Source organism: Argopecten irradians, chromosome 13 (genome assembly GCF_041381155.1).
Source record: "Argopecten irradians isolate NY chromosome 13, Ai_NY, whole genome shotgun sequence".
Classification (NCBI taxonomy): Eukaryota; Metazoa; Mollusca; class Bivalvia; order Pectinida; family Pectinidae; genus Argopecten; species Argopecten irradians.
In genome coordinates this window covers 1,416,601-1,439,312 of record NC_091146.1, presented here as the reverse complement: position 1 = coordinate 1,439,312, position 22,712 = coordinate 1,416,601, and the positions used below count along the sequence as shown (strand labels likewise).

At 35.0% G+C, this 22,712-nt stretch overlaps 1 protein-coding gene across 1 annotated transcript; it reads right to left on the bottom strand.

Annotated features, from left to right (window-relative positions):
- Positions 1-3,296: 3,296 nt before the first annotated feature.
- Positions 3,297-19,033, bottom strand: LOC138306579 (uncharacterized). Its single transcript, XM_069247017.1, has 3 exons — positions 18,979-19,033; positions 8,382-8,867; positions 3,297-6,143 (listed from the first exon to the last, which is right to left on the bottom strand). Exons 1-3 carry the CDS (start codon positions 19,031-19,033, stop codon positions 5,134-5,136), a joined length of 1,551 nt encoding a protein of 516 aa, XP_069103118.1. The 3' UTR covers positions 3,297-5,133.
- Between the last annotated feature and the right edge of the window lie 3,679 nt (positions 19,034-22,712).

Below are 22,712 nucleotides of genomic sequence, written 5' to 3'. Positions count from 1 at the left end.
TCAGTAAATTGAGATTTCATATACAATTCAAAACACTTACGCAATGTACGTCTAAATTTTCTTTTACAATTTTTATAATCAGTGAATGATCGACACTCTCTACGTTTTCCGGATTGTATCCAGGTATGCCGTTTTTGCTGCATTTCATTATGTAGCAATGTTAGAGTTTCATCCCAATAAGGTTTTAAGTATTTTTTATAAACTTTTCTCTGTATACAACTATTTGCGGCTTGGTTTAAAACCGCACATATATCATCATAATAATGGTCTATTTTTTGAGGGTTTATATTTTCTCTCGGTACCTTAATACAATCCAGTAAATGTTTGACATAACGTTCATAATTGAGTATCGAACCATCTTGTACAGCTTTTCTCCATTTATATCTGTTACAATTCAATGAACTTTGTTTGGATACAATTTTAGGTAAACGTATTGAACAGATGATTGGGTGATGTTCAGACAAATTACTGTAATCGTCTAAAACCTCACAATATCGAATTAAATCTATACAGTTTGATTCTATTAATATATGATCAATTGCCGTGGAATTTCCTGTTTCAGGATGAAACGTACAAACTGGACCACTGCATTCAGTCCTAACATTTGCTGAAATCAAGTGGACTCTATCTAAAAAAAATCTGAAAAAACTCCGAACGATCGTTATCTGTAAAGTCGTATCGTTCACCACGGACTTTTACATTTAAATCGCCTATTATAAAGACTTTGCCTTTTTCGGAGTATACATTATACAAAGATTCTAAAATATCAATGTGTTCGAGAAAAACATCTATAGGTCTTGACGACGTTGGCATGTATACTGAAAACCAGTATGAATATTCTCCATTAGGTGATTGTAATTCTAGACCAACAATTCTAGGACTATCAACTGTAATTTCTTGTACATTAAGGCAAGATTTATATAATAAACACACACCACCTCTAATATTGCATTGTAACGGAATGGGTCTAATTCATGAACTGGTTTAGCAATACACTTATACCCGGAATCATTAAAACTATCAAAAAATGACATATGGTATTCCCTTATCCAGTGCTCCGACAGTCCGCAAACATCAATGTCGTAGGTACTGAGACAATCGAGAAGATAAGGTGTACTAGCCATGATCCCCTCACAGTTCCAGCACATAACATTACATGTAACTTGATCATTTTTTATCATTGTACTCATTCCAGAAAACCTGTCGTGGTAGCCATGGTCTTGCATGTATTCCGGGTGGCCAGAAATCTGGATCGTCGATGACGTCGGTACCATCATCTAAAACATTCAGCTGCGCTGAAGCAGTGCTTTTAAAGCGTTTTTCGAAGTAGCGGAGAAATGTAACTTTGACTCCATTATCTTCTAAGAAGTCTCTCATTGCACTTTCAGAGGCAATGTACTTGTTTATTCCATGAATATAATACCTCTTAACGCGTTTATGTTTGGCTGGAACAAATCCTATGAATCTGTCACTCAGTTTCTTTGAAGACTCTGGAGCTGGATGGCACACAGACGAAGGGCAATGAACTTTTATTTGGGCGAAGTCAGCGCACGTATTTTCGTCTTTGTGTTTGCCATACGGTTGATTGATCTCGACTCTCATTGGTAGATCAACTTGTTTCGATGTTGCTGTCCCGTTTCGTCGATTCAGTGTGGTATCATTGGCTGCTGTGCTGGATGAAGTGTCTTTTATTGTCACGTGAGCATATGTTTGTGACTGATTAGGTGGTTCCATGGCTACGGATTCGTCATCACTTAGTAGATGAAAGCGGTTTGATGTTTCTAGAGAAACTAATTGCTGATCTTCAAGTTCTCTTGGTGTAGTTTTATTTGTTGTCGCTCTGACAGAGTTATTTATAGGCTTACTTTTCTGTCTATTGTCTTGTGTTTTTGTATGTTTTACTTGCTGTTGTAGGTTGTTCATGCATTTTTGTGTCTCTTTCAGAACGTCATTCATTCTTTGCACTTCTTCTTCTACTGATCTCATTTTTTCTGTTGATAGTTTAACAGCAGTTTTACAACTTGCAACGCCATTTAATTGGTTATTGTCAATTCTGCTGGATATCATTAGAAAATCCTGTATGTTGTCTGAAACTGTTTTCATTTCTTTGTTGAGGTTACTGATTTTCTTCTCTGTATTAGTCTTGAATGTTTTATAGTTTTTAATCTCGTCGTTTATTGTATTTACCCGTGTATCTACATTGTTCTTATCTTTTGTAAACATGTCGTTCTGTTTTTTGACTTGATCACGTGAATCATTCAGTTCTTTTTCAAGTTTTGTCAGACGGGATTTACAGGCGTCGAGTTCTTCTACCGCTCTTTTGCCGCGTGTCTTTGCTTCATCCCTTTCTTTCACTAGTTTTTGCACGGTCTTCTGTAGTGTTTTTATATCATTATCATTTTTTGTAATTTCACTTTTCATAGAAGTTATTACATGTCTATGTTCACATTTCATGTCATTCATTTCCACCTGAACCTTCACAATCATTTCTCTCAAACTTTGAATTCCTCCTGAGTCATTAGTAGAATTGTTACATTTGGCCTGTGTGTTTTCCGATCGCCTTCGTGATGGGATCACGTCACTGAGTTCTTCAGTGTACTCACCGAAGGTAGCCCTAAATAGGACGAATATGTCACGAGCTAGCTTAAGTTCTACAGACTTTGCGGTCGATGAACGGGGTTCGAGGCGTTTGCGCAAGTACCCCTCTTTGAGAGGAAAATCGTCACGTGCTTTCGCAATGTTGAATAGTTCATGTCGAAGATTTTCAAGATCTGGTGTGCTGCGATTGGTCATATGCAATATTTGGTCAATCAAGAGACTTTTAGGTCTATCACCACAGTTTTCAAGATCTTTTATGTAAGCTGACACGTCAGGTCTCTGAGAGAGTGGTTCACAAATCGATGCCTGAGAATCATCCCAATTAATTACAACATCTACAATTTAATATACAGTATGTATAACTATATAATACGATATGTTTTTAGTATACATGAATAAAACCTTCTTACTGCAGAAGTTTAAGTATATATCTATTTAATTTTATATCAGTAGTTTCCATTTCATATCTATATTACGTTTTCAAAAGTCAATGTTTTATGGGTAGATTGCATTAAATATATATATATCATTTACATGAAATAGTAAATACAAGCATTTTCACAAGTCAAAAACAACTTTGAGTTGCAGCAAAAACCAGTCCTATTGTGCTTTTGAGACACTTTTTCTTTTATAATAAGCTATCAGTAATACGATCTTATACATGACTTCGGACAGGACGAGCTAGTTGTACCAAAGGACAAAAAAACCAGACAAGTTTGATTGAATTGAAATTGGCCGTTTATTGATTAAACGACAATTGAAATAGACTTGCTTTCGCAAGTTGATATTTCAAACAATAAACAAAGGTATGATATAAACTTTGGTACAAGGTGGGGATACAAAAACGCCACACCATAAACGAAGAAATAATAAGATGTATAAAACCAGAGGTCTTCATTTAACATCACACAAACAAGATACTGACTTGATATCAACGCAATGTGTTAATATAACTTACACTCAATAATTAAAAACATGTACTCAACTCTTTCTAATACAAGGAGGATGTAGGGGAGGAGGTGGGCAGCTTCAATTCCAAAGTACACGGTACAAATTACTGACCTTGACTTGTGTCCATCTCAAAACTGACACCTGTTACAGTGGCTGGCCTGTGTAGATAGTGCGCTATCTTACATAAATCGAATTAGTGCGCATGACCTTCTCACCTCTGTGACCCTGCGCCCTCCATCTATTGAATAACGTTGAGTAGGAACTACATCTTACTATACATAAAAGATTGTAATTAATAAACCTTCAGCATGTATAAATTGTATTAAAATTGCATTTTAATTATTTATTATACATGACTTCGGACAGGACGAGCTAGTTGTACCAAAGGACAAAAAACCAGACAAGTTTGATTGAATTGAAATTGGCCGTTTATTGATTAAACGACAATTGAAATAGACTTGCTTTCGCAAGTTGATATTTCAAACAATAAACAAAGGTATGATATAAACTTTGGTACAAGGTGGGGATACAAAAACGCCACAATGGTATCAGATTATAAATAATCAGAGACCATACCCCACCCGAAGTCCTGTCCGAATATATATATATATATAAGAGTCTTCTGGAAGAAGGTGCCACAAATCATATATATGTACCTATAACATGGGAAAACAAAAGGATAAAAATGTGTCCGCCCACTTGGCTTATAAGTATAGTGTATAGTCTGTATACTTCAACAAAAGCACAGAGTTAGAGTCAGCAAACACACCATGAAGGCACATGGTCACGCTTAAAAAGTATCTGATGGTAGAACCAAAATCAAATCACATGTAAATTGCACCAGGAGTGAATCATTGAGTCCAAATTGTTTCCAAACAGTTGTCCTGTAGCGTTCATCACCCAGTCGCCCATCCATAATCAAAACACAATTGTACAATGTGATACAAAATTAACCTCGACCCTATGCCCAGGTTGACAAGATAAGGTATGACATTTCATCAATGTGCAAATGTAGTTTGTTCAGAAAATTAAGTGAAAAAGACAAAAATGATAGTTTAACCTCGACCCTATGCCCAGGTAAACACCATCTTTATGAAAAAATGTAAAATATTTGTGGTTAACAAATATAATGGCAAAAATGTGCAAACATACAAGGTACATATACAAACTTACAAAAACTATTAATCATCAACAAACATTCTATACTGGCATTATATCAACCTCGACCCTATGCCCAGGTTAACGTTCACATATCATTATGTACAGTTTAACAGCAGTAAGAAGTAAAATAGCATTGTGGTCATTCAATTTTTACATAAGCTGACCTAATATTAGTTTCTAATAGGTATATTAATCAAAAACAGTTACACTTCACAGATGGCAGTAAACTCGACCCTATGCCCAGTTTTAACCATCATATGTATGCACGAACAAGGTAATATAACAAGAAAATCAAACCGTAAATAACAAGGAATCACACTTCTTCAGAACTTAAACCTTGTCTGAAATAGCTTTGAGAACATAATTACAAAGGTTCTGTTACACCTGATAAAGGTGTAGACCGAGTATTAGGTTGAAATCTGTCTAATGAGGGGTTGTAACATCAAAAAGAGTGGGAAGTCTAATGTAGCGTTTGAAGGCCAGAGACTTCCACCTACCCATGTGTTGTATTTCTTCATCTGGAACACCGGACGCAGCAGCAGTGCTAGCTGCCCCAATGCGAAAACTGTGACTGGTATACTGGTTAGGTTGGAAACCAGCCCATATAAGAGAGTTTCTTAGGCATGAACTAAAGTGTTGGTATGAGACAGGAATATTGCCTGGAAAGATAAATAAAGGGCCTGGTGATGACCCCCGTATTTGGACATACTGATAAAGGGCATTGACAGGGCAGGTGGAAAGCTCCTGCTGTTTAGCCTGAATGGCCAGAATTACTGGTCGAATGTTGTAATTCCCTTTAAAAGACCGAAATGTCAATTCAAGTTTGGTAGGTTTTGTGCCTGTCATAAAGATCTGGACATCATGAAACTGCAGAACATGGGAACTAGATTTATTCAGAGCAATTTCGCCCACCCTCAAAAAGGCATGAAAGGCCAATAGATACATGGCTTTCAACATACATGCCTGGTAATGGGAAACTGACATGTGTGGCAGAGATTGAACAAGCTTCTGCAGTATGATAGGGGTAATAGGTAATCTTGTATCAGGGCGATATGAACCTCGTTGTACACTGGTTAACATTTTTCTAACTATGAAAGACTGAGTTGGATCCTGATGACCAGCTAAACGATTAATGTAGCCAATGGCAGCTGTATAAGAAGATATAGTAGCTGCCGCCATCTGTTGGTGAAAGAGATGAGCAATGAAATAAACTAATGTATCTACTGTTGTGGGCAAACATGTGTTAACATAAGTAGTACTATTGACAAATTGCTGTAAAACCTGAAAGGCCCGTCTATAAAGGGCTTGCGTTTGGGGAGCAATAGCATTGCGTAAAAGACTTTGAACATGCACTGTCAGATGGTCAAGAGACTGTCTGGTATGGGCGTGGCCTCGGTATCCATGTTCGGAGCCAACTGCCGAAATCTGTCCACCTGTAAACGAGACAGATGATCAGCTAAGATGTTTTTCTTTCCCATTATGTGTTCTGCCTTAAACATGAAATTCAACTGCAAAGACTTGACTACTAGTTTTCTAACTAATTTCATAATGACAGTATCTTTACTGGAATGAGATGTCAAAATGGCTACAACTGCGGCATTGTCACAGTGAAAAAGTACACACCTATTTGCAAGATAATCTCCCCAAAGTTGCACTGCAAGAATGATAGGGAAAAGTTCTTTGATGTTTATGTGTAAAGAATGAAATTGTTTAGGCCATTTCCCAAAACACCATTTAGTTCCCAAAATTGCCCCGAAACCTAGGCAACTAGCATCTGTATAGAAATGTAAACGTTCCGAGGATTCCCAAATGTCCGAAAGAAAAAATGTGACACCATTATAAGACTGAAGGAAGTGTAGCCAAGCTGAGATGTCGGCCTTAGCTTCCCGATTGAGGCGTACATGTTGATGTGGTTTTGTTAAGCCTCTTGTCAAGTCTATAAGTCTACGTAAAAAGGGGCGACCCGGAGCGATCACACCACATGCAAAGTTTAGTAAACCTATTAACGACTGTAGCTCACGCAATGTTGCTTTTCCTTTTCGTCTAAAACTAACCAACCAGTTATGAATTTTCGTAAGTTTATCCTCGGGTAACCTAGCCTGCATTTGAATGCTATCAAGTTCAATCCCCAGAAAGGTAATGGTGGTAGATGGTAGAACCGTTTTACTATGTTTAATTGGAATGCCTGTACATTTACACAAGTCGAGAAAACTATCGAGATCTGTTTGACATTTTGTTGAATTTTTTGGTGCTACAAATAGAAAATCATCCAGAATATGAGCTATACCTGCTGCTTGTAATTTATGTTGCAGGACCCAATGCAGAGCTGTACTAAATTCCTCGAATAAACGGCAAGAGATGGAACAACCCATAGGCAGGACTTTATCATAATAAAATTGTTCCCCAATTTTCATGCCTAACAAATCGTGGTCGTCTGGATGAATGGGTATAATACGAAATGCATTTTCAATATCTGTTTTAGCCATAAGAGCACCTTTCCCGAAATATTTTATTAGACCTATAGCATCCGTAATTGTTTGATATTTAACTGAAACATTTTCCGGTGCAATGCCGTCATTAATCGAGGAGCCCTCTGGAAAAGACAAATGATGGATTAAACGAAATTCATTTGGACCTTTTTTGGGGACAAGGCCCAGGGGAGAAATTTGCAAGTTGTCAAATGGTGGACTGGTGAAGGGACCTGCAATCCTCCCCGTGCTAACTTCATGTGAAATTTTTTGTTGAAGCACTGCCAAATTGTTGTTAGCTGATTTTAAATTAGATGACTCACGATATTGTCTTGGTCCCTGATATTGTAATTTAAAACCAAAATTAAACCCTTCTTCCAAAAATTTAACTTTAAACCGATCATAACCTTGTAAATATGTGTTTAAAATGGGGAATTGTACTGGTGTAGGTAAAGGCACATGAGGCAACTGAGTAATTTGCCTACTACTGATTTCTGGGGTGAGTGGTTTGCTGATGAGTGGGAGGTGATGGTTTTGACCCTTCAACTGAGGAGTCAGGTTTCTTGCACTGCAGGGAGCTGTGCTGTCCACCACACTTTGAGCATGAGTGGATGAACTTACGCTGTGCTCCCCTTGTACAGACACCGGTTTTGAGGAAATCCCAACATTTTCCCTTCGGAAATCTGTTGGGCTTGCTAGCCTGAAAGGGCTGCTGTGCGTTGACTTTGTTATTAGCCCGTAGGCCAATCCCTAATGCATGCATATACAACTCATTATTGAGTTCATCCCATGGCATGACTGGGTTAACTTGTAACCATTTTCTGAAATTCGAATCATAAAACATGGCAGCAGCAAATCCCGAGCGCCTTGCTAATGTCTGAATAGTGTCAGCATACTTCATTAAACTGATGGTTTTAGATGGATGGGCCTGAACGAAAACCGAAACAAAAACATGGAATGCCTGGAGCCATTGTTCAATGGATTTTATTTGAAATGGTTTTGAATTAGGAACCAGAGACAAATTATCCCCATTCACCTGTATACGGAACTGGTCCGGATGAGATGAGGTAGATAACAGGGAGCCAAACTCAATGAATTCATGACTCATGATTTTTGCCCTCATTTTAGCGTCAACATGTAAGTCAAGGGGCCGGGAAATGCTGCTATATGAATTTGGTACTGGTAAATGAACAGAACTGGTACCTGTAATATTAGTGAAAACGTTTTGGATGGGCGACTGAATATTGAAGGAAGTCTGAGAGGCAGGTGTTCCAGAAGTCGAAGGGATCATACCCGCAGGAATGGTTGACTGGGAACTGGTGGTGTATGTAGTTTCCTGAGCAGGCTGAGTTGAAAAAATATGTGCAGGCTGAGATGAAGATTGTTGGGCAGGCTGAGCTGAAGATATTTGAGCAGGCATCATGTTATTTGCTGGTACTCCATGTTGAAAAGCCTGATTTTGCTGCGGTATGGCAATGCCTTTAGCCAACATTTGATTGAGAAGCTCCTCTGCAATGTCCTTTGTGGACGGAAAATTTGGGGCAGCTACTACTGCCGAGGCAGTCACTGTTCCTTCTGTTAGAGCAGGAGCAGAGGTAATCACTTCTGTTGAAATAGCATGCCTAGCATTAATTAGGCTGTGGTTCACTGCAGCCCTCCGCCTAGACCTCCGAATTGGGCCTATTGAATCTGAAACGAAAAAGGTGACAAGCGAACTATGTCTCTCCATTTCAACATAAAGATATTGTTGTTCAACCGGACACAAGGTCCAGCACAACACAAACAATGTTGTTCAACCGGACACAAGGCCCTGCACAACACAACTCACCGGACACAAGGCCCTGCACAACACAAACATATTGTTGTTCAACCGGACACAAGGCCCTGCACAACACACACATATTGTTGTTCAACCGGACACAAGGCCCTGCACAACACAAACATATTGTTGTTCAACCGGACACAAGGCCCTGCACAACACACACATATTGTTGTTCAACCGGACACAAGGCCCTGCACAACACAAACATATTGTTGTTCAACCGGACACAAGGCCCTGCACAACACACACATATTGTTGTTCAACCGGACACAAGGCCCTGCACAACACAAACATATTGTTGTTCAACCGGACACAAGGCCCTGCACAACACACACATATTGTTGTTCAACCGGACACAAGGCCCTGCACAACACAAACAAATCGTTGTTCAACTGGACACCAGGTCACGCAGAACACAAACATTTTATATTATCAACCGGACACAAGGCCCTGCACAAAATAAACAACAAATTTATTATTTTAATTTAGCTAGACACAAGATGTCTTTTACACAGACCAAAATACGGCCTCATATATAACCAACATGTGATGAAGACAAATGTTGAAGAACATTAAAATAGCATGCCCATTTTTGATAGGTGAACATTTAAATTCATAAATAGATAGGTTGTTAATTTTTATTTGGACGAGGCAACGAGGCCTTAACTTCGCGAGTACCGCAGAGCTACGCTAATCGATTGCAATGCATGCTGAATCGTTACACAATCTCTATCTGTCGGGTAATAATTGAAGTATGTACTTTCTATTGCTGTGTCATCGACTACTGTGACGAATAGTATACGATAAAGCGTGTAACTTATAATAACAACGTAAACAGGAAGGTTTATCAAAATCAGAGCGTGTGAAACCTTGGGCGGATGTAAACAAATCTCGCGCATGCGTGTGACAACGCATAGTACTACCAACCTTATATGGAAGGGTCACGAGGGTTACTATTATCTCCGTCCACCAATCGCTTGCCCTGAAGGACCGCCCCGTCAGTAATACGATCATATACTTGGTAATACATAGCTTTTAAATAAAAAGATTTGGTGCCTATCAATCCGTTGTCTAGCGATACCCTTGTAGATCGTCTTGCATTAAAATACATACACTTTTATAATACTTTTCTTTGCTATTTTAAGTTCTAAAAGTATTGTACGTAAAAATAGCTCAATTACATATCCTTTTTCAAAAACTGAACGTCTTTAAAAGATCATGCAGAAATTTGAATTTGCTCCGGAACCATATGTGACGTTAAATAATGAACTGTAAACATCGACAAACCTTAGCCAAATTTCGTTGTGGGAACTTGAAACTTAAAGTAGAGATGGGACGGTATTCTCATCCTGTTATACCTTTACAGGAGAGAAAATGTACTTTGAGCAATTCAGGCTCTATAGAAGATGAGACTCATTTTCTGATAGATTGTGACTTTTATTCAGATTTGAAACTTTCTCTATACAACAAAGCATCTTTTTATTTACCAAACTTCATAAACCTTGATTCTTCTCTTAAATTACAATTTCTTATGCAGAATACGAACCTACAATCCACGTTAGCGTCCACATTATATAACATGTACAGACGAAGATTATGTTTTGATTTTGTTTAATAATAATATTTACTAGTACATGCTTTTAAGAATTCCAACCTATATGTAGATAATAATACTGATCATGTATTAAATTTTGTATCTCCTTACCGACATACGATAGAACTGATACCATTTTACGATTTTAGATAAGTGAAGCTGTGCTCTTAACCCGTCACGAATTTTTTAACTGGATAATTTGATACTTTTTAAATATATATATATATATATTTATTAAGTGTCTCGTAAGTCAGATCTGGCTGGGCATTTTTACTCTAATTGGTAAATTATTTATCATGGCTGTTTTTTACCCTGTTGTAAAAATTTGTGACACTCTAATAAATAAAATATTGTATTGTATTGTGATTTTAGAATTGTTTCAATGGAAGTTTGTTAAGACACATAAATACCATTCTTATTAAATACATGTACATGCATGTTGCAGAGCCTGGGTAAATATGTACACCGTTTCCCGGGCGTAAATCAAGCATGTCTGTCACAACCTTGAATTTACCAATAATACATGTATATATTATAATCAAAATTAATTTACATTAGGTACTTATTCAACATTATAATACGGTATTTTGTATACATAGTCATGATAATCAGGTTTCTGATATATGTAAAAAGCCAGTGTACGAAAATAAATAAATTCATGAAAAGATATTGGATGAAATATGATATTCCAATAATCTTGAAATAAATGTTTTAGTTAATTATACATTTGGTATTTTGATTATTTTTAATTTTAATATATAAAGCTTCATTATCAAATAAATTTAAATGCACCAGTTAAAATACATATCCTTATTGACTAGCATTGTTGTATAACTGTACGTATTTGTGTGATGAGTACAATGTATGTATGTAGAGAGGCTGCCACCTGCGTACAGCATGCTATAAATGGACCTCCTGGGGTTGGGACAAGGTATACGTACTACATGTATACAGGTGTTGTTAGCTGTGATACACTTGGCTGAACATATTGAAGGATGCAAAAAGAAGGCCCCAGGCCCCTGGCCCCACTCTGAACAATGTTTATCATACATACCCGTGTGGTTGATGGAACAGTATGAAGTCCAAGTGACCATGGCAACTGCAGTCCTAGCCTAGGGGTCTACCTTTCGAGCAGGCATATTTTAAGTGTACAATATACTACATGAATGGATCATACATTATTGTTATCACATAATTCACGCGGTTTGTAAAAGAAGGTCAGAATAGGATATTGTCAAATTATCAGAGTTTCTAAAATTAAAATAATTGTGACAAATTCAGAATCTAATCAACAACTATGAATCTACATGGGTAGAAGTTGGATTTATTATCAGGCATATGCATGTGACATACATTTTAGCGATTGGTCCTTTGCCACATTTATATATATGCCCGATACTAAATTTTTGCTGCTTACAGGTTCCTCAATCGGTTGACACAATAAAATGTAATTTCTAATGCCGACTTTTACATCTATGGACGATTTCTCATATTTCCAATGCTTTGCAACTCGCCAGGTTCCATAAAGCAAATGCATACGTATTATATATTTGACAGGGTTAAAACTATTTCCCGCACCATGCCGTTTAGAAAACTATATTACATACATACATAGTTAAACATTTTATGAAGAATTTAATTAATTTATGTTTATATGTCCTTGCTTTTATTATGCCCATCAATATATCCTTTTTAATCAAAATATTTTGCCGATCAAAATATCTCTTGGGCGACGAACTGCCAACACTGAAATTCTTACTCCATGCAAGGTTCATCATTTTATGTGTTCGAAAAAGAATTTCATCTACGTCCTTGGTTCTAACTATCCAAAGTAAGATTTATTAGATAAAAAGTCAATGTTTAAACTATATATATCACTAGCTAAGAAAAATAGTTTTTACTTGGAAAATGCGGACTTGAACTATCCATTGATGAGACAAAACCAGTACGTGGTTTACCGTACGCAGTTAATATGCTTTTTTAACTTCTAATAAACGTCCTTATTTATAAATTAAATTGTATGATAATATGTATTGATACATTTTGCTTTATATGTATCTATTCAAAGAAACATTACAGTACGAATGATTTCCAGTAATTAACGGCATTTTTATGTTGCAATAAATATTATGTTTCTGATCGCAATAAATATTTCTATCTGTCAAAGTCCATATAGACTGCAGAATAAATATATCTTTTCTCACATCTCCTAACACATCATCTAGTCTGTCTGTGGTCTGGATGTAGTGGACATATTACCTGGACACGATGTCCACCTGAAGTGGACACCGTGTTCACACGTAGTGCACTCCGTGTCTACCTGTAGTCTAAATCTTGTGCACTCCGTGTCTACCTGTAGTCTAAACCTCGTGCACTCCGTGTCTACCTGTAGTCTAAACCTCGTGCACTCCGTGTCCACTCGTAGTTCACACCGTGTGCACAATGTGTAACCTTTAGTCTACTACCAACTGTATATGCTGCGGTATATGATAAACGGAACATAATGAAGTTTAGACACTAACTGTGGCTTCCAAGGGTAAAAAATACCCTGTATACCAACAGAAACGTAAATATATAATTATATATATGTTTCTGATACCAAGACTAAACCTATCATAAACGCATTTGAAAGGTTCGCAATTATTCTTAAACGGCCCATGTATTGAGACTGTCCCAGTGAGGGATAATTTGAATCAGGAAATGTGAAAATATATAGTATTGATATTATTTGCATTAATTAATACTGACATACTTATAAAAAACAAATGTATAAAAGACCCGCTATCTTTTCCAAACAAAACATGTGAATTAATTAAAAATAATAATAATATAATAACACAAGAAAATGTATCTTGATATGCCTAATATAAGATTTCAGCACATAACAAATGCAAGATTCCCGTCATAATCCATACTTTCTTTATTTTTACAAATGATATAGCCAATGATCTTGAATCAACAACACGTTTATTTGCTGATGACACCTCTCTTCAGAAGTAATCACCCTCATCGTCATGAAATAGAAGTAGTTTAAACAGAGATTTAGAAATATTACAGGTAAATTGACTGGCAAACACTTAATTGACTTCATTTTTTTTAATACTAATAAAACTGAGGTAGTGTTTATATCATTCTGATTTAGATTTGTTTTTCTTGAAACCGTTAGAAAGAAGAGCTTGACGTATTTTCACTTTAAAGTGGCGTTAGATATGTGTCTTTGTAAAGCGTGTCAGTCGCGATCTATTCAAGTCACCGGCATATGTTTAAGTTTTGTAAGATTGTGCACATGTCATATTGGGGCCAGTTTATAAATACCGGATTTCAGATTTTATTTTACTCTCAGACATGTAAGTTTGTATCAGGAGGTCACTATACATTTATTATAGTCACATATGTATAAAGGGCACATACCGTAACAGTGCATTACAATATGTGATACATGTAGTAAATAGGCCTTTCATTTTGATAACAGTATGATTTTTATAATAGTAGGTGTATATGTATTTATCTTAAACGTTTCAGCATTTCATTACTGCATTAAAACAAATAATGGTATTCGTTTCCAATATCAGTAAAACATAGATAACAAGTTATATTTACTTCAGATGTCCCGGTCCATTTTCCAGTTTCTACAAGTAAGTGCATGCTTTGTCTATCTGATGACTTTAATTAAGATGGGTTTTTTTATTTCAAAATTACTTTTAAAATAGAATAAGTATGACCTCTTGATGATTTCTAGGTACCACTGAACCATTTTTATACAAATTGATCTTGTTGTCTTTGTTTTACGATAAATTTTAAGTATTCTCTGATATTTAAATATGACCGTCACTAGTTCTTTTTAATTTTATCGGGGAATGAAAACAAAAATGGCTGAAAACTGTGTAAATCTCACAAGACTTTGCAAACAATTTTTCATAACCTGATTAAATTAAAACATAGTGACATCAATGCTTATGATTAATTTCGTGCCATTCTCGGATTTTTTTCATAGTGGTATGCAAATAAATTATTGGCCAATCAGAAAGCTATGATATATTTATATGTTGCTAGAAAGATTATCAGTAGTGATCAATTTGTGCCAGAACATAATTATTCTGCTTTACAAGTAACCTCTACATGTATATAGTGAGGGAATCTCCCTGATTCACTAAATATATGTTCCTTTGGAAACTTGGCTTTGGAAGTAAATTGTCATGTATTTTGATTTGTGCAGTCATTTATAATGTCCAGCAGATGATTTTGAACATAATGTAATGGTATATAATTGTTGACTCAGTTTGAGGTCAACATGTTTTGTATATATGTTAAACTTAATTTTAAGATGTTTTGATGTTTACCAGTCAACATTTCAATGGCGCAAACATCAGAATTGATTCGTTTTACTATAGAATATGTATAGGGACTACCAAGAATTACGTTGTATTCCCTATAACTATTTTATAGTAAAACGAGTCCAATATTTCAGATATTTGCGCCCGTGAAATGTTGATCGGTCAACATCGAAATGTTCTTTTATAACATATAAAGTTTTTGATGTATCCCGTATAGGTGGTCAAGAAGTTTGCTTAATATAGACCGAAATCGGGTATATATCGGGTATATAAATGTTATATTAAATCTGGTTTTTATTTTAAGTTTGGCTTGCCCTTCTGTTATTTTTATATTAATACATTTATCCATTAATCTAGTGGAGAAAGATGATGGATTCATTATTTTTTTTTAAAGAAACGGAGTCTGAGCGACGCCGATAACATCTATATCTATACATGATTAAATAAACATAAAGCATAAGAATTTGCTCTATGTATTGCATGGTTGTCGATTATTTCGAAATGCAATTTTTCAGCTATAAACTGCAAACATAATCAATTGTAATGAAAAATCTGCAATGACAGCATTATCTCATTTTATTCATATAATTAGGCAAACATCTGTTACAAACATCTATCATTTGTTATGTATTCGTTAGAGTATTGGTTAACGCAAATACCCATTTAAAGGGGATTTTAAAACAAAGTTTTAATACAAAATTTACATCTTAAAACAAATAACATTGAAAATGTAAGCATGTAGATAACATATTGGTAATATACAAAAGTCAATTGTCAAAATGATATCACAAACATAAACAAATTTAACTGCTTGTTATTTAGGATACACTGTATACTTAATAATCTAACTAGACAAATTACTTGGTAAATCACACATTTTAAAAAAGATCTGTGATCTGATCGAATGCAATTTTTTGAATGTGCAGTAACTGTTTTTTTTAAGTTTAGATATTATTAATGTTCTAAACACTTTTCAAAAACGATCCGCTTACTTCTCAATGGGAATGGGTCTGTTTTTATTTTTCACAATAACGTTCTTCCTTATTTTAGAGATATTCACATGATGAGGCATCAAATTGAAAAGTATGCTTTCCTAAGAGCTTCTTTGATGTTAAGTTCAACAAAAGCAAATAACAAATTAGTAGCATTTTGCTTAGATAAAAGAAACATATTTTATATGACTATACTACATTTGTAGATCAACTTGACTCAATTAATTCAGAAATGCATACGCTAAGCATTAAATTGAACTAAATCTTTGACTATCACTACGCCGGACGGCAAAACAGCGAAACCAATCTCGACTGTATTTATATATTATGCATGAATTCTTGCATTTGTTTAATAACGTTACCTCACCATAGGCCATCGATATGTATTTTCTTATGTTATTCATGTTTTCAAGTAACCTTTAAATTTTCCTCCAGAAAGGTAGTGGGCCTTGAAGACACCGAACTATGTTTATTTGTGGATGTATGATGTTTTGCCAATAATTGGTTTGAATTATGAGCATAAGAATAGACGATTGTTATACCATATTTCATCTATGGTTCAATGTTTAAATTAGACAAAACGTACATAACCAAAATATGAGTTTTTGTAATTAAAAAAAAAAAAAAGTCGATTTCGGTCTACCAAGCGTTTTTGTACCTGCTATAGACACTAGTTAATATAACGGCATGCTTATTTGTGAGCTTGTTTATTTATAAAATGTACATTTTTTCATGTTTTCTCATACAAGCAACACAACAACTTACGAGACAACAGTGTTATTTCGTGAGAGTCCCAATGCAACTAATAAAGTGATATATAGTTAAGCATACAGAATATCTCATTTGTTGGCAGCTGGTATTACGGGAGAATCGCTGGGCCCTTAATCCGTAGAGTAATTAATTATCCATGCCTGTGGCACTAATCGTTCAGTTTTATGCCCCCCCCCCTATCTGAGAGGTATTCATCGTACCCTCTCATCCCCATTATCTATAACAAATGGCTACATCAGTCTGTGAGATCTGCCAGTGTCCACATCTATATTACATACGGTCAACATTTACTTGTTGCTTATAGTTTTCCTACGTGTTATGTGTATTGTAATTGTACATTTAAGTAACCGGAACCAATTGTTCTGGTTTTGTTGACAACAAGAGTCCATTAACTTATGATAACTGATCAGGTTTTAATTTTATTTTGCTCTTTCTATTGAACAAAAGATTGTTGTTGTTGGATTCTACATTTGCAGATATCCCAAAGTTACCTTCCACTAAATGCGTCACCGATATCGTTGTGGTTTACATTTGTTCTAAAGTTCATCTAATGTATCATTAATATTTTGTAGATTTCAGGATTCATTATGAACAAATTTCATCACAACACCTGCTAATTACCATTAGTAAAGCTATAAAGGGACATGTAACGCTAAACAGAAACATTCATTTTGGATTATTACTGTAAACCAACTTTCTTTCATGGCTACTAAGTTTTGCGATTTCCATTTCAAAACAAGTTCGCGACGATGAATATTCGCGAATCTAAAATTAGAATGGAAATTCAAATCAATATAAATTATGAAGATGCTAATTTGCGGAGAAAACAATTCGCGAATGTGCATGGATCGCGTTATTTATGAAGGTAAATTGCACGCGAAAGAAAGTTGTTTTACAGTATTATATATGTAGGAAGTCATTGGTACATATTTTGATCAATTGATTACGATTTGAACATCTTTCTCGCCAGTTTACTTGACCACCTAATTTTTGTACTTGATATATGTAATTAAATTACGTTTCATTTTACTGACATCTTTTATCAACCTTAATCAACAATTTTTTTTGTTATTTTGAAAACAATAACTAACTCTATTTTTGGCAAACTTCCATATGAAGAAGGCTTAAGAAATTTAGACATTTATAGTTTAAAAGGCCCATTTAAAAGACTGGGTTGATTGTGTATAAAACACGGATTTCCTCTATACTGCAAACAGTGATACTTATCAGACAGGTAATTTTGAAGATATGAGGTTAAATTTCTTGTATAATCAACAGCGTGACAAATGTCTACCTTTGATTCACAATATTATAAAATCTAGCACACCAAAGTTTTGATACTTACGTAATTAAAGTAGAAAACCCTTATTTAAAAACACTCTATCATTACTTTACACCTTACAAACTATGAGAACATGTATAAGCAGTACTGATCATTGTGTAAATGCACGTTTGTAAGCATGTAAAATAAATTTTTCGCTGAATCGTTGTTGAGAGGGAAATGTCTTAATAGTCCTGGTACGAAGGAGTTGGTCTAGTGCGGTGTACACGAATTAATGGGGAACCCCATCATAGCTAACACCTGTACATGTACCGCTTAATATCACAATAGACTATAAATTACGATGACCGATAGCGGAATGTACACAAAATGCATTAACTATTTGTTGTACCTATATTCAGTGTTGTTTCAATTCGGCAAAAAGTGTTGTAATAATCCTTTTTTGTATCAATAAGGAAAACTGTATTTTAAGTACAAATAAAGCGATGAGTAACAGGTTTTTTTGTACATTAAAATGCTTAACTTAAGTGACATGTATATATTTATGTCCCTTCAAGGTCATGTTACTAACAAGTACATTTAAATATGATTGCAGGTGAATCACCCCGCAAAGGAATGTAAAGGTCGCGTAGCCGCAATATGCTTTATTTAAGTATTAGACATGGAACAAAGTAGGGTACCAGGTAGATTGTTAATTTTAAATACTTCAGAAATCATAAACTAATATTTACAGTAATGCCATTAAACTATTATCATCTTTTTCCCTCCAAAGTGAAGATTACATAAACAATGACATGTAACATGAAAACAATCAACAAAACAGCAAATAGATAATAATATTTACAGTAATGCTATTAAACTAAGATTCTTATATAAAAGATAGTAGTGTTTTTAAAAAGTAACTTTTTCATGATTACTTCAAAACAATTATGATGATTAGCATGCAAAACTGTGAATAAAAGTAATTGTTTCTGATTTCTGAAGCATAGAAAATTAACAACTTACTTGTTAACGTGCTTCCTTCTATCCGTGTTATTATCTGAATACTGAATGAAAACATATTGCGGACGCGCGACCGTCTACTGATAACTAGATTATCAAATGCAATTATTTTTAAATTCACTTGTTGACAGTGACCTATATGTACATGTAACTCGAGTTTTTTTCCTTAATGTACACAAAAATTGTTACTCATGGCTTTTTTGTACTTGAAACAGAACTTTATTTTTTTCGACAAAAAATAGTTATTGACAGCAATTTTTGTCTTACAGAAACAACACTGAACATAGGTACCAAAAACAAAGAGTGATTGCATTTTTTGTACATTCCGCTATCGGCTATCGTAATTAATAGGGTCTATTTATAGCCTAGTACAACAAATTTAAGTTTCCCTTATTACTCGCTAATGAATCCAGGTAATGTTATCAGAATATTTTCGATTCGAGCTTAGCATATCATCTTTTGACATATATATTTAATTATTTGTATCCTGCATGCATCACAAAAGCTGAAATCGTTGACGAAATATAAACTTTACGTTCATAGGGCTTATACACTGATGAGTGTATACATGTAGGAAAATCGAACAATGTATTTAACTGGGTAGAAGATATATTGTACACTCTTGGTTTTGGTGATGTTTGGGTAAACCAGCATAAAGTTGTTCCTTCAAATATTTTACCAATAATCAAACAAAGAATTAATGATATAGCTTTTCAAGAGTTGTCATCTTTATTAGAAAACTCTTCTAAGTGCTATTTATATCGTCACCTCTGGTGAATTAAGTTGTTTTACAAACTTATTTGACAAAGTATATCCCAAACAGAAATCGTATTGTATTGACAAAAATAAGGTCATCTGCACATAACTTGTGTATTGAATCTGGGCGTTTTTCAAATTTAGATAGAAGTGAGCGTGTTTGTAAGTTTTGTGACCCTCATCGTGATATTGAGGACGAATATCATTTTATTCTTATTTTTACTATTTACCAAGATATTAGAAAGGAATTTATAAAAAGACATTATTGGGAAAAACCATCTGTATTTAAATTAACCAAACTTTTGAGTACTGCAAATATAAAAGAATTAAATCTACTTAGTAAATATATTTACAATGCAACTATTTTGAGAAAGTCATTAATGTAATGCTTTGTCCATTCTCCACTTATCCTGTATGTATGCTAATTGTATTTTGATATTATTCTTTGTAAAAATCAAATAAGTTGAAAAACTTAATGCAAATAAAGAATTTGAATTTGAGTATGTGTAGTGTATATAAATAGTAACAGACAAAGTTGTTTTTTCCTAATCAATCAAGTTACTGCCACCGAAATCTTTTCAACTCGAGCTTAACAACATATCTGTAGATGTGATTAATCAATTGTTTCTCCTATGCACCACAAAAGCTGAAATCATCGTACTCGAGTGACATGGAGAAGACAGGATTATATGAAAAAATAATAAGTAGAAAGGTTTGAAAAGTTGTTTAGCATTAGCTTCTGCCATCTTAATTGGGGGGATTTTTGACAGAGTCCCAACTTTGTCATTGATTTCTACCTGATGTAAGGATGACGTTATCCATGGAGTTCTATTTACAATACAGTTCAACTATTTACAAGCAGCTCCCACCAAGATCCAATCGTACTTGTTTTATCATACCTTACCTAAACGGACACTGTTTAGTCTCAATCATTACCTTTTAATTAATTGTCAACCTCCGTGAAATCAACTCGCATTTCTTCCAAATGAACTCTCTCTTTTATCATAAAACAATAACCATTCATCTTACTAACTGGACAAGCTATATCACCTCACTCCAGTTACAGTCAGATGACAGCGACTGACACCCGCTCTTATCAAACTAATTAATTGAAATGGTTTTCTGATCCTTCTACTCTTCCTCGTTCTTCCTAAACAAATATATCGCTAATTTAGAGATTGTTCAAAGATAAAACAGTTAACTAAAAACATTACTTTGAATATAGCACTTACCTTATGGGATAATTGCGGTATTCAAATATATTGTTATCCGTTTTATATCAATTCTTTACTCTAACACACATGTTAAATATGTATGTGTGTGTGTATAATGTAGATAATATTATTCTATTATGGCCCTTTCGTGAGGGAACTGTTCTCCTATAGTGTTGTCTGGCGAGGTATAGTCCCCGAGTCGAAGACGAGGGGACTATACCTCGCCAGACAACACTATAGGAGAACTGTTCCCGAGGGAAAGGGCCATAATAGATTTAGTACGTCACATGACATTCATTGTGACGTCATATATTTGGTCGCGTGTTCATTCCCGGGGGACTATACTTTGGTATAGTTCCCGTAGTCAGGTATAGTCTCCCGTAGCCAAGAAGGACAGGGAACTGTCGCAAAATAGACCATGGCTGTTATCCAATCGCATTCCTAGTAATTATCATGTGATGTACTAAAATAATGCATCGCATCACATTTCCTGACTGAAGTTGTCCCCCACTGGGTTCGTCTTAGTATAGGGGTCGTTTATGGGATAATTGCGGTATTCAAATATATTGTTATCCGTTTTATATCAATTCTTTACTCTACCACACATGTTATATATGTATATGTGTGCGTATAATGTATATAATATAATAATGCATCGCATCACATTTCCTGACTGAAGTTGTCCCCCACTGGGTCCGTCTTAGTATAGGGGTCGTTTATGGGATAATTGCGGTATTCAAATATATTGTTATCCGTTTTATATCAATTCTTTACTCTACCACACATGTTATATATGTATGTGTGTGTGTATAATGTAGATAATAAAATAATGCATCGCATCACATTTCCTGACTGAAGTTGTCCCCCACTGGGTTCGTCTTAGTATAGGGGTCGTTTATGGGATAATTGCGGTATTCAAATATATTGTTATCCGTTTTATATTAATTCTTTACTCTACCACACATGTTATATATGTATGTGTGTGTGTGTATAATGTAGATAATATAATAATGCATCGCATCACATTTCCTGACTGAAGTTGTCCCCCACTGGGTCCGTCTTAGTATAGGGGTCGTTTATGGGATAATTGCGGTATTCAAATATATTGTTATCCGTTTTATATCAATTCTTTACTCTACCACACATGTTATATATGTATGTGTGTGTGTATAATGTAGATAATAAAATAATGCATCGCATCACATTTCCTGACTGAAGTTGTCCCCCACTGGGTTCGTCTTAGTATAGGGGTCGTTTATGGGATAATTGCGGTATTCAAATAAATTGTTATCCGTTTTATATCAATTCTTTACTCTACCACACATGTTATATATGTATATGTGTGCGTATAATGTATATAATATAATAATGCATCGCATCACATTTCCTGACTGAAGTTGTCCCCCACTGGGTCCGTCTTAGTATAGGGGTCGTTTATGGGATAATTGCGGTATTCAAATATATTGTTATCCGTTTTATATCAATTCTTTACTCTACCACACATGTTATATATGTATGTGTGTGTGTATAATGTAGATAATAAAATAATGCATCGCATCACATTTCCTGACTGAAGTTGTCCCCCACTGGGTTCGTCTTAGTATAGGGGTCGTTTATGGGATAATTGCGGTATTCAAATATATTGTTATCCGTTTTATATCAATTCTTTACTCTACCACACATGTTATATATGTATGTGTGTGTGTGTATAATGTAGATAATATAATAATGCATCGCATCACATTTCCTGACTGAAGTTGTCCCCCA